This window comes from Euleptes europaea, chromosome 6, assembly GCF_029931775.1.
Source record: "Euleptes europaea isolate rEulEur1 chromosome 6, rEulEur1.hap1, whole genome shotgun sequence".
Classification (NCBI taxonomy): Eukaryota; Metazoa; Chordata; class Lepidosauria; order Squamata; family Sphaerodactylidae; genus Euleptes; species Euleptes europaea.
In genome coordinates this window covers 62,156,169-62,169,758 of record NC_079317.1, presented here as the reverse complement: position 1 = coordinate 62,169,758, position 13,590 = coordinate 62,156,169, and the positions used below count along the sequence as shown (strand labels likewise).

At 42.2% G+C, this 13,590-nt stretch overlaps 1 protein-coding gene across 1 annotated transcript in view; it reads left to right on the top strand.

The window, feature by feature from the left end:
• The window catches only part of TSPAN18 (tetraspanin 18), a 45,522-nt gene extending 34,016 nt beyond the window's left edge, over positions 1–11,506 (top strand). Inside the window, exons 5-8 of the mRNA XM_056851547.1 lie at positions 5,263–5,361; positions 7,320–7,499; positions 9,328–9,411; positions 11,123–11,506. Of these exons, the coding sequence (XP_056707525.1) occupies positions 5,263–5,361; positions 7,320–7,499; positions 9,328–9,411; positions 11,123–11,170 (411 nt within the window). The 3' untranslated portion in view covers positions 11,171–11,506. The remainder of the gene's footprint in view (positions 1–5,262; positions 5,362–7,319; positions 7,500–9,327; positions 9,412–11,122) is intronic.
• The last annotated feature ends 2,084 nt before the right edge of the window (positions 11,507–13,590 follow it).

Here is a 13,590-nt window from a genome sequence, read left to right as displayed (position 1 = left end):
AAAGGTGGAGATAATCAGTCTTGCTGAGATAATATGATGTTAAAAGAGTATCCTGATAAGTGGTGGAAATGCCTCCTTTGACTACTGCAGTGTTCTGTGTAGATGCGTCCTTCTCTTGCATTCACTTAATAGCTTCTTGGCTCATGAGGTGGTGTTATGGTTAATGCTCTGCTCTGTGTAGGCTGTCTCCCTCTGAGACAGAAGTAATTGATAGACACTTTACTGCCTGCCTTATGTGCAGCCCAGCTTGATTTTGTACAACATCAAAGCCTTATAGGGGGTTAAATAATATAGTTAGGGCTAAATAATTAATCGCAGAAGGGAAAGAAGAAATTAGGAATTAGCAACAAGGAAGATGTTTTCTGCTGAGATTTGAAATGAGACAAATAATCAGTGAAGCAGACCAGGCAAGGGAGACTGTTTCAGATGACTGAACCTGTAGATGAGAAACTGCTTCCCTTGAATCCAGCTTGGGGGGGGGGGAATCAGCAGTGTAAGACCATTCTTACAGAAAGGTTTTCAAAGAGAAAAAGAAAAGCAGTACTAGATGATGAAACTTGAGTCTGGACAAAATGAATTGAACGTTGAGGCAGTGTGCTTTTTCAACTTCTCTCCAACAGAACTGTGCTATTTTGTTTTTTTTAAAGAGGCAAACAGGATGGCGATACGTGCAAGCAGGGATGTGCATTCGGGTATAACCAAACTGAAAATATACCCCAAAATAACTTATTGATAATGCTTGGGTATATTTGTCTCCCCCAAATAAATCCAGGATTTTTCAGGATACCAAAAATATGGCTCCTGAAAAATCCCGGAAATATTTGGGATTAACCAGGAATTTCAGGAGCCGGCATTTGTCCGCTTTTAAATCTATGTTTTTATGGCTTCTGGTGCTTGATATTGGCTTGCCAGGCTGCTTTATATATATTTCTGTCACTTTCAGGAGGTTTTGTTGTTTTGTAAAAGTTTGTTCTTTGCTTGAGTTGCTTTGTGTCGAGTTCATGGTTATTCTAGTGGATTCTTGCATTTTACTTTGAGATACTTGTGTTTCCCATAGGTTGAGATTGGTGTATTTTACATAGTTCAAAATGCTCATTTTCCATATTTTTAGATTCTTGGGTGTTACATAGTTTCAGATTCTCAGGTGTTACATTGGTTGGTCTTAGCATAGCAATAGCTTCAATAGTGATCCTATGGGGGGAGATTCTTACATCTTACATTTTCTTCAGAGGGGTTTCCTCCATAGGAAACAATGGAGGATGTCTTGTGGCACAATGTTCAGGGGCCAATAGAATTGAACACTTGGTCCAAGTCACTTGAAATGTAGGGTTATTTAAAGGACAAGCACCAGCAGCTCCCATGTAATTTTGGTGCCAGTACCTTTAAAAACATTCCCAGCCCCCAGAAAGAATCCCCATAGGGAATAATGGAGCTGAAAAATTTCAGATACCTGGGAAAAAACACAGATCTCAATACCATACCAGTATTTGGAACCCAGGAAACTGGGAATACCGATATTTTTTCAGCTTCAATATATCTGGATCTGAAAAATATCTTTTTTTAATATTTTGTTGCACACCCTTACTTGCAAGTCCAGGAGTAAGGAGCATCTGAGTGGTGGCAGTTCCGTATTTGTATTAGGTATATTAGTGTTAGACTTATTCTGTAGCTTCTGAAGGCTGCTTTGCATCAAGAGCCTCAGAATTGCCAATAAGATACCATTATCTATGCTAATAAATCGTTGGCATCACTCATTGGGAAACATTTTAAAGGGGTAGGGGCTCACCCATTTTGTAAAACAGTGCTGAACATATCTATCTCTCCTAGCTCAGGTCAGGCAGGATGCTTTTGGGTGAAACTGACTTCCCCATCTGGGTGGAAACTCCTGTTGTTAAGGAAACTTGCAAGAGACATGACACATAAGGGTTTGCAAGATGCACCTTCTGCCATAACAGTGTTGTGCAAATGAAAGAAGCCATGCCTCATTGCTATGTCCTGAGTATGGGTGCAGAGGCATGTATCCATATGATATGCCTTGTGTATAGATGAGGAGGTTGGACTATTAAGTTGGATCCCTGCTGGAGTAGGCTGGCAGTCTGAATGTCTGCAGCTCTCTAGCACAATAGAAAGAGAGAAAGGGGCTGCAGGAAGAAAACCTGGATGTCTGCAGGCAAATCACCCACAGCTGATTATCATTTCCCTTCTGTGATCATGTAATTAGGTTGAGGTTGGAATGTCTGATCTGAGTTTTGCTGCTGTTGCACTCTCTTCAGTCCCATGTCCCCCAGTTTCCCTGAATGTCTGTGAAGATAAAGGCATATGTGGTAGAATAAAGTTCACTTCTTTAATAGAATGAAAGGCAAAATCTGCAGATCTGAATAGCTTCTTCATTGAGGCTGCTAAATGGAGAGACTCTGCATTACCCTAATACTAGCCTCTGATAATGCAGAGAGTCCGTGCTTGGCCAAGAGTTACTTATTTTAGCCTGCTTTGTTTTATGAATTTCTTTTCAGGCTGAAAGAGAGCTGTGATGTTAGTTACTTCTCCCTCTTCCCCTTCCCACCCGAAGTCCTGGTGTTTGGAACAAACTAAAAATGTATACTAATGAAAGAGAATGGGTTATTTTTCTGGCAAATCAAAACAGGCCCCAGCACTGGGCTTTGTTTTAGGTCAAATCTCATAAAAATCACAAACACAAACCTCAGATATTTCCTTTGGGATCCTGCCTGTCAAAATAAAGGTTTCACTTTATATTCAAATGACTCTTTTGTTCCAGAACTGGTCAAAGGAAGCCAACTGGGACTATTACCAACTGTAATATTAGTTTCAAAGTCTGCACTTAGGAAACAGACAAGCATCAATAAAAAGTCTGGGCGGCTGTCTCCGCAGGATGAGAGCCCAGGCGGGTAAATTATGCAAAAGCAGGGAAGGGAAACACAATGCTGGAGCATATGTGGGCGCACCTCCTAACCTGGAGGTCTCTGATGGTGCTGGCTTATTTCCCAAGAGAGCATCTCTGTCTCATCTGAATAACAAGCATTTGCATTTTAAGATAACATGGCCTTTCCAAATTGAAGTCATTTTAAGGTGCAGCTTTAACAAGCTTTCCTGAAAACCTGTAAGGTCCAAAACATTTCCATTACTTTTGGTAATGGAGTTAACCATGCAAAGAGTATAAAATTATATGATCCTCCAGTATGTTTCCAACAAACATAGAATATTTGTTAACGAACACTGGTGGTGTTCATTCTATGTTTACATGCAAGGTATAGAAATTGAAATTTCCTGCTCTGTTTTCCTTTATGAAAATAGTTATGTATGTACTGATTAAATTTTACCATGTCCTTCCTCAAGTGAGCTCAGGACAGCACATATAGTTCTCTCCCCTCCTAAATGTTATTCTCATAACAATCCTGTGAGGTGGGTTAGGCTTAGAGATAGTGACTGGTACAAGGTTGTCTTGTGAACTTCATGGCAATTGCGGATTTGAACCTGGGTCTCCCAGATCCTAGTGTGACATTCTGATCACTACGTCACATATTCTGCTGTGCTTCTGGCATTAGAGAGAGCAATTTGGATCCCCAGTGTAGAGGGCACCTTTATGCAAACAAGTGAACTTCCCTCAGATCAATTTGGAATCATCTTGGTATATACCAGATTTCTTGGCAAGTGTTTGGGAAAAGCTCACCTGTTTTTAAAGAGTTCCCTTCTGGTCCATAACCCTAGCGCATGCATGCATGCATATAGTACCAGTGCAGCACAGAAACAGAAAATTGCTACTGGAAATTCGGTACATCTCCTGAACATACACACCCACGAACAAGAGCATGTCTTAGTGTGGAAGAGAGACGACAACCACACAGAATCTTAGCAACAAATAATCAGCTGACTTATGGTGTCCCCATCAGAGGAGGTTTGCCATTGCCTGCCTCTGTGTCACACCCCTTGGAAGTCTCCCATTTAAATACTTGCCGGGGTCGAGGCTGAGAGTGTGTGATTGGCCCAAGGTCACCCAGCAAATTTCCGTGACAGAGTGGGGATTTGAACCTGGGTTTCCCAGATCCTAGTCTGACACTTTAACCAATACACCATGCTGGCTCTAGGGTTGTGTACCACAATTCATTAGAAGAATGTTCTGACAGTTGCCAATCTTCCCAGCTTTCCCCCCTCAGCAGCAAATTCCTGCCCCAGGAAAGTTTATTCCTGGGGTTTGAGGACCCATATGAAGTAACAGCCATGAAGGTCAGGAGTTTGCAGTGTGGAGGGGGGGGGAATCACTGTTTCCTACCTTTTCAGACAGCAGAAGTAGATCTGTTGTGAAGAGGGAACTGGGCTGCTGAACTGACAGATTTAATGACAGGTTCTGTAGATTTGCAGATATTTAAAACATCCGTCTCAGCCCTCTATTGTGTAACTTTTGACATATTTCCATTTAACTATAGAACTATGGATAAATCTTGAATTAATATGTAATGTGCACTTACTTTCAACAAGTTCAGTCTTTTTTATAAGCAACTGTTATTCATAACAGATCATGAAGATGCAGTTAATAATAGGTTTAAGATGTCAGCATAGCACATGTGCTTTGTAAAAGAATCACTGCTGACCTTAAAACTGGCAAGGCAGTGAAATGAAGATATGACAGTCAATAGGGTTTTCATGGCCATGAGGGGGTTTCTTTGCTCTTATTTAAACAAAGTGGGGAGAAGGTCAAGCACAAAAATCTCATAATACAATTCTGAAGCTGCAGTTCCATGCCTTTCCCATGTGCTTGATCTAAGTAAACACCTTTTTGAACAGGATAGGATTAGAACTCTTTGAATGTCATTCATGCATTCTAAAATGCATGAAAATATTAACTTCTTTAGAATCTTATCCTCTATTGAAATTAACTAGAACTTATTTTACTGGATCAACCCCTTGTATATTTTATGAAATTAACTAGATTTTATTTTACTGGATCAACCCCTCATACTTTTATTTCTACATATCTGGATTTTGGCAAAAAGTTTGGACAAGAAGTGAGTTCAGCAACCTTCAAAGAGATGTCAACTACTATTGTGTCACAGCTCAAGAATTTTCTTTCTTTTCCCACATTAATTTAATCTGGCAGCACCTAATTCAACAAATGGTAGACTATTAAGAGATTTATCTGTAAGTGCTAGCGACAGCATACAAATGTGGCTTGTCACCATATTGTGGCACTTCGTGCAAGATCTGCCATCACTTCCTTCTATTTTTATCTACTTCTGTGTGCTATAGCTGACCCGAGAGTTCTTTACCAAGGAGCTAAAGAAGCATTATCAGGGGAACAACGAGTCTGATATCTTCTCTTCCACCTGGAACTCAGTCATGATCACAGTGAGTACCAGCATCTAAAAAGCAGCTTACATACAACTTCCCTGTCCAAACAGGGTTAGATGTACAACAGTCTGGAGACTCGCCCTAGATGGACTGTGTTCTCAGTCCCTGCATGTGAAAAGCTTTTTTCATATACCTCTTAGGTTGCATGTGACAATGGATTCCCAGGCCTTTAATTTTAGTTATATCATTAAGAACATGAGGGCTGGCTTTAATGCATTTATATTTAGTACTTTGGGGAAGAGCTTTATTTTTAAATATTATTGATCCCTAAATAGTGGTGGGATGAGTACATACAGCTGATCGTGCCAGCCTGACTACAGGGAAAACTGCACAGACACATTTTGCTTTTGCTTTTAATTGAAGTTATTTATATTGAAACAACTTTCAAAATAGGCACTCATCTTCAGGACTGCATATACTCTGCCAAGGTGCCCCAAATTCTGTATCAAGAAAGGCTAAATTAAGTTACATGTACAAATATTAAATTAATTAGCATGTATTTGCATCTGTGTTCCTATTTTGCATACTAATGAAAATGGCAGACCCAGAAACTATGCAGGACACTGAGCAATGGAAACGCTTCTGAGCCCTTTGAACATTTTGGTAGATGTTACCCCCACATTTCATGCTTGTCTTTGCACCTGCAGAGAAATGAGTTTTACTTTAGAGGACTGAACTGTACAAAACCCTCACCTTGAGTTTTAAAAGGTTTTTCTCTTGAAAGAGAACAGGCGAGGGATGTCAGTTGTTTGCCAGCTTGCAGCAAGCCAGATACAACAGGATGGTCAACCCCCTCCCCCCCAGAAAGGTGACACCTAGCAGGGAAGAGAGAGTTTGGTGGTTTAAAATGCTAGAAACAAATCTTCCTGGAGATTCCAGGAAGGGCTTCTTTGACCTCCCCCACAGAAGAGGTGGGCAAAGAAGGGGTGACTTCCCCCACAGAAGGGGTGTGCCTCCTTTACACAAGGAGAAGGGTCTCTGTGCTGAATCTGTTGAGGCAGATGGAGCTCTCATCTGGGGCCTGCTGAAGGCGACCGTTGCTATGTGGAGGATTGCAAGGCCTGAGCAGAGGCTCCAAGGTAATAGAGGCCTTTTAGAACCACTGTAACTTTTAAGTTTAAGGAGCCTGCTTTAGGTTAACATATGCTAGGGCAAGTACAGACTGAGGAATTTCCTTTTCTTTTGGATCCCTTGCTATATCTGTTGCTGTGCTGAGAGTGTGTGTGTAGGGATTTTCTTTTTAATACATGTTTTATAACTTTAAATGCTGGTGGCTGTTTTCTGCACTATATAGACCTCCACTGTTTTGGACACACTGTTTTAGAACAAGCACCAGGAGAAGGGAGGGCAATAAATGGGCAAGTTGCTACTTCCCCAGTGGTGTGCAAGAGCAGTAGGCTGTCTCCGTGGTAACCAGATGCTGGATAGCAGGATATTCAGGCATGGCAAGGCCTTAGAACTACAACACAGAGAAGGGAAGCTAGGAGCCCTTTTCTGCTTAGCTGGTAGTTCTTACAAAGGGCAGGTGGTGGCAGTGGTTGAACCGAAAGCCCTTCAAGGGTTGGGAAAGCCAGGTGGGTGGCAGTTGCCAGGTGGAAACCTTGGATGGCCACTGGTGCTGGCGCCTTAGAGAGCAAAATGGAACAGGGCCTACAGGTCAGGGGGGCTGTTCCTCCACAGCACCCATAAGGACTAGAAATATGCTTTCATTTTTTTTAATGAAAGCTGATTTTCTCAGCATGCAAAATTTTCCACTAATTACCAAATTGTGTCCTTTTTATGTTTGAAAAAAACACAGAGCCTGCCATAGTCAACAGGCTTCCCTCACTGGTTCCTACATATCCTTCCTCCCACTCTTCCTTCTCCAATTACATGCTGTTTTTAAGGGCTGTCTGATACTTCCCATAGTGCTACAAAACAGTGTTAACTATTTATTTCTTTTCATGTGTGCTAAGTTTGGCTGCTGTGGTGTCAATGGTCCAGAAGATTTTAAATCCGCTCCACGTTTCCAACTTCTGTATTCTCACGATGCATTTCCTGATGCTTGCTGCCGACGGGATATCCAGTCCCGAGATGGAGTGTTCGTCGGCAAGGAAAACTGTCTCATGGGGAAGGAAATATACCAAAACCGGCAGGTAATGGGGACACACCAATCCAAATAGAACTGTTGTGCAGTTTATCTGATGGAAAAGGCAGCATTTACAGGTTTCTGTTTTGAGGGTCTTAACTGATAAAAAGACTTCTCTGTCTAAACTAATGCAGAATCTGTGTGTGTGGATCACACTGCACTGAACAAAATTGTCTATAAATATTTTATGGTATTTTTCCTTCACCAGTCTTGCAAGGTGGTCCACTATTATCTCCATTTTGTTGATATAGCATTGAGTGATAGTGACTTGCCCAAGGACACATAATACATCCATGACACATGTTAGAAGTGAGCATAAAGGAGGACTTTAAGGCTCAAGTCCACCCATGTGGCTCCCATAAGTGCAGACCATGCATGACTGCACCTTGAGCACCATGCAGAATGAAAGTCCTTTTTATGTTTCTCATAACAGTCAACTGGAGGTAGGGCCAGTCTCACTATATTATGATCCCAGATAACTTTCTAGGGCAGTATTTAGCTCCTGCGGTTGGGAATTATTCTTTCGAGTCATCTTGTGCAAAGGTCTGTTTTACAGGCAGAGCTAAAGCAATGGCAGAACAGAGGGACCGACTGGTCTAGGAAGCACACAAAATGTACGTGTGATCCTATAGGGAAATGTGATATGTGAGAGCATGTGAACAAAAACCCTCGCAGAGCAAGGAGCCAAGCTTTATGGTGGAAAATGGAAGTTAGCTGGGGTCTACAACAAGGAAGGCTAGGCTGACGTAGAGTCAGGCAAGTCACAGAATGAGGGTCAGTACCTGAAGAGGGGCCATTGGTTTCAGAAGTCTGTACTGTTTAGATGTCATTTCAATGTCCTATTGTTTAAGAATGACCATGACATAATATTAAATACTTGATCCATATGCATACAGGATTAGGGATCTAAAGAGACAGATTTTTTGGGGGGAAATTGAAAACCGTCAGGCCAGGGAGAAAACTGGAAAATGACTTCAAATGTGATAAGTTCCATCAGTTTCACATGAAGTGTCATTTAAAAAGTGCCTCTGTTAAATTGCTATAGTACAACCCTACCTCACATACAGATTGGCCCTGATTAGTACCAGATTGCAAGTCTTATTCAGAACTCCAGAACTGGAAGTTATATCTTTTGACCTGGATTGCAAAAAGAAATATTGGAAGCTCTCTGAACTTTCTTTCTTTACAAGTCATGTACATCTTTAATAGTCCATCTTCCTGCCTACTTACCGTATTTTTCGCTCCATAACATGCACTTTTTTCCTCCTCAAAAGTGAGGGGAAATGTATGTGCGTGTTATGGAGCGAATGTGCACACAGAGCCGGCTGGGCGCACTGGAACGGTGCGAGCTGGCTCTGTGCGCCCCGTTCCAGCACACCGGCTTTCCCCGCCCGCCTCCCAGCTGGGAGGCGGGCAGGGCGCACAGAGCCGGCTCACATTGTTCCAGCACGAGCCGGCTTTCTCCGCCCCGACAGCCAGCTGGGAGGCGGGCGGGGCGCACAGAGCCGGCTCGCGTCATTCCAGCGCGAGCCGGCTTTCCCCACCCCGACGGCCAGCTGGGGGGGGCGTGTTATGGTCAGGTGCGTGCTATGGAGCGAAAAATACGGTATTCATCTTCTCGACAGGAAGTTTTGTAATACTATTGCTGGCAGCCTTACCACAGCTACCAGGTTATTGTTTATTTGGGCAGCACTGTCCCTAAAGACAGTGTTGTCAAAACTGGACTTTTTAATGGATTCTCCACATCTCTTGGAAGGATCCCCCACTTGCTGCCTTACTAGCTCGTACTAAGCAAACCCTATTTGACTTCATGGTGATATTTTCTTTCTTTCTAGGGCTGCTACACTGTGATCCTGAACTCCTCTGAAGCATACGTATACCTTGCAGGAGCCCTTGCCATTGGTGTTTTAGCCATCGAGGTATGCTGCTTGCCTTATAATGGATTTCTCTCTGTAGATTCTCACCACATGGTAAATGTTCGCATATATTTACAGCTCTTGCATAGTGAAAGAATTTACACAGGCGGTAGGGAAACCAGTCCTGCACTGCCCTCTGGTGTTTGGTCTAGCTCTAGCATTTGACCTAGCTTTAGCAATAGCGCCCGTATACTTTGAACACTCTATGTGAATGGTTATCTGGAATGAAATTATCAGAAATTATGCAAACAAAGCCATTGTTTTTCTTTTTCTTTTTTGCAATAATTTGGCTATGCAATAGGTTTTAAAAGTCTGTGCAAGCTTGAAACATTGGGACACTGTTCTAACTGTCCAAATATCAAAACGATGCAAACTAGGAGTGTCATAAAAGAGGAAACTAGCATGCACAGACAGACAACTTGAATATATTGACTAGTACATGGCCTGAAAGGTTAGTGTAGCCAAATTCAAATCACTTATTCATTTCATCTTCAATAAGCTTGTTTTAGTCAGCAGACATAAGAACATAAGAAAGGCCCTGCTGGATCAGACCAAGGCCCATCAAGTCCAGCAATCTGTTCACAGAGTGGCCAACCAGGTGCCTCTAGGAAGCCACAAACAAGACGAATGCAGCAGCACCATCCTGCCTGTGTTCCACCACACCCAAAATAATAGGCATGCTCCTCTGATACTAGAGAGACAGAAGATGCAAGGGCTGAAGTGGAACAAGGAAGCTGCTAATCACACACAAGATGTAAAGTTAGAGAGACTGAGAAGTGGTAGAAGTAGTAAAGTCAGGGGAGATAAGTCTGGATGTTCACCTATGAAGCCTTGGCTTCAGTCCAACAAGAAACCATGGTGGAGAGAAATAAACAGTAGTTTTGGTTGTACCTTAAAGGCTACCAGATTTTATTCCAATATCATCTTTCATGGAATTGAACCTGCTTGTCATATGCAATGTATTCCATCTGCAGTAGGCAAATCTTTATGAAGAATGAACAAATTATAACTAGTAGAATCTAGGGGGCAGTAAAATGCAAGAAGTACAGAGTAAGATGTAAAATGACGATCCATTATACCGTATAAGAGGAATTGGGATCTTGTCCACAAATACTTACGCAGAAATAAAATTCTGTCAGTGTCACTGAATGTCTGTTTATTTTTCCTCCACCAGACTGACATGGTGGCTCCTAATCTAGAATCACTAAGGTGGAGATGTCAAAAAGGGCAAGAGTCCAGTAGCACCTTAAAGACTAACAAAAGTATTTTCTGGTAGGGTATGAGCTTTCGTGAGCCACAGCTCACTTCTTCAGATGGAGATGGTAAGGTGGAGATGGTTAGAGAGAGTTATTTGCAATGGGAGAAAATCTTTAGTAAAACAGTAGATCAAAATTAGCATTGTGTATAAGATGCAGAACTGACATAGTTAAGAGTAGCACAGTACAAGAAGATCTATAAAAAAAATTCAACAAAGAAGTCTATACATTTTAATCCAAAAAGTAACTCATCATCAGTGGAATTCTGTATTGTATGTAGAAATACACAGTTTGTAACAGTTGTGGAAACAGAATATGTTGTGATTCATACAGAATTCTGCTGATAAATGGCTTTGTTCTGAACATATTTTGGGGGGATTAAATTTCTGCTGGACCATAATTAAGACTGGCCAACTGCTTCTGTTTAACTGTTTGCCATGTTTCTGGTTCCTTCACAGCTGTTTGCTATGATCTTTGCCATGTGCCTCTTTCGGGGAATCCAGTAAAAAGCATTCCATGATCAGCTGAGAATTTTTTTCTGACCACGTGTGTTGAAGAAAGGAAAAATGCAGGATAAACTTTTTTTTTTTTGGGTTAACAAAATGAAAAAGAAAGGTTTGTAATATATGAATGACCAAAAGGATTGTACTTCAGGGGCTGGAACTTTGAGGTGCTGCACACAGCATTGCCTTCTCCCAGGGCAGTCATTCATCAGAGGCCACACAGGATGGGTTGCACTAGAGCCTCCAAGGCAGGGAGGAGGCGAATTCTGATGGCCCCCACTGAAGCAGGATGTTGTGTGGGATTCATCTGTCTTTCATGATAGTGAACCACCAGCTGGAGAGGAAGAGGACCCTCTTATGTATACTAGATCTTAACAAACTGCTCAGCCAAAGCATTGCAAGGAGGCCAGTTTTAAGCTACTAAGGGAAAAGTAGTTTTGACACTGAGTTATGAGCCCATCAACAAAGATGAGCAGGAAACCATCACTTTCAACATCCAGTCGATTCTTGGATCACTGGGAATGGAGAATGCCTTTGTCTGGAGAACTACAGAAGTTATGGGATACTGTGTTGGGAAATGGGATGGTGGGGGGGCTTTCTTCTTAAATCCAGAAGAGGGATGAGGCTAAATCAGGACTTTCGTACATACCTTTTCTTACGCTGTGACGGTGGGTTTTCTGTTCAGTGTTCTGTGAGAGGGGGAAAGACCACAGCAGTCTGACTGTTGACTCCCTCAACTTTACAAAAAGTGTTCCCCTCTAGAATAGCTGGTGCTGCTTCCCTTCCGGGGGGGGGGAGGGGAGATTTTATTTTTAAGCTTCTGAATGTTTTGTCACCACAATGTTACGTGCAAGTGTGTTGTATAGCTTGGCCACTGGTAGCCAGTCATTAGCTTGTCATCTCCATGTTTCAGTGTGCCTTTGGGCTATGTGGAAAAACCTCCCCAATGGCAGTCAGAGCAATGAGAAACTTTTAGTTGTACTCGGCAGAGTTCCATTTGGACCTTGTGCCACGCTTTTGTTCTGAGAAATTCCCATCTAGGTGCTTCTTGGATTGTGGGAATTACTAAATGGAATCAAATGTTAACACACCCTGTCCTGAATCTTTCCCCCCTCTACTGGTGCCAAATTGTGGTTTCAGCTATGTGTAATAGATTCAGTTCAGCTGCAAGAAGCAAATTTTAGAAAATAGGCCCTAACTTAAAAGGGTGAAGGGGCAGAACTGAAATCCCCCATTTCCCAGTCTTGAGCAAATCTTTGTGGTCAGAAATTCCAAAGGGTATGGAAACATAGCCTAGACTTAGGTGCGAGCTGCACCAAGGAGAAATAATAGGCTACTGCTAAAAGACAAGAGAAAAATATGGCGATGTTACATGCCCTGAAGTTTTATGAAAGGCTAGGGGTGAGCTTGCAGGGAATGCTAATGAGTGCACTTCACAGAAACAAGGTTATAAACAAAGTATTCAGCCACATTTACAAATGATGCGAGCAATAAGGAAAGGATTAAAAGATCAGCACCACAAACCACAGCCTACTAAAGGACTTCAAATGTGGAGCTAAATGTTTGTATGTTCCTTGACAATCTCTCCTGTGAAAAGTTGCAGTTAGGGTGCATGTAGGGCTTAGGATTACACAGCTGTAGAGCAAGGCAGAAAGGCAACAGGATTGGCAAAAGCAGTTATCCCATGGTATGCTGGTAATTTCAGAGTCTGTATGGAAACCAGCCCTCACATACACACAGAAGGACATACAAAGCAGCTTTTCCCAAAGCATTTAATTGGTTCATACATGCCAGTACCATCAATGTTGGTTCAAGAAAGGGTTTTTTTCCTGGCTATGCTAACCAAGATCCTTTTTACGGTCAATGTGAGGTACTGAACCCAGGACCTTCTGCATGTGAAGCACATGCGCTACCTTGAATGTCTTCTCAAAATTAAGCAGAACTCCTCTTCAAGAGACAATCATTGCAGATGAGGGGACACTCAGAACCTTCATGAGAACATTACCTACCGTACTCTTTCACCATTTCAGTTCTTGGCCTTTCTGCAGCCTCTCTTCTCCAGTAGCTGTCTTCTTTCAGTCTTGTCTAGTTTCTTGAGTCTCCCCCCGCCCCCAGTCTCCACACTTCCATTGACCCACCATTTCCCTTTGAATACTCATTTGTAATAATCCCAAAGACAGGACACCTTCATCTTTAATGGAATTGAGGGGGTAAATAGCTTCCCAGAAATGGAAAAAATAGCTAAATAGCTGGTGTCTCAGAGGAGGAAGTAAAACATACACCAATAGCAGAATCTAAACAACCATCCCCTCTACCAATGAAAATAAACCATTGCAGGGAGACAGGGATGTGGAATATATTGCAGGACAGCATCTTTTCTGTGAGATTCCACAATGAAGATTCCCCCACGCACACTTTTTAAA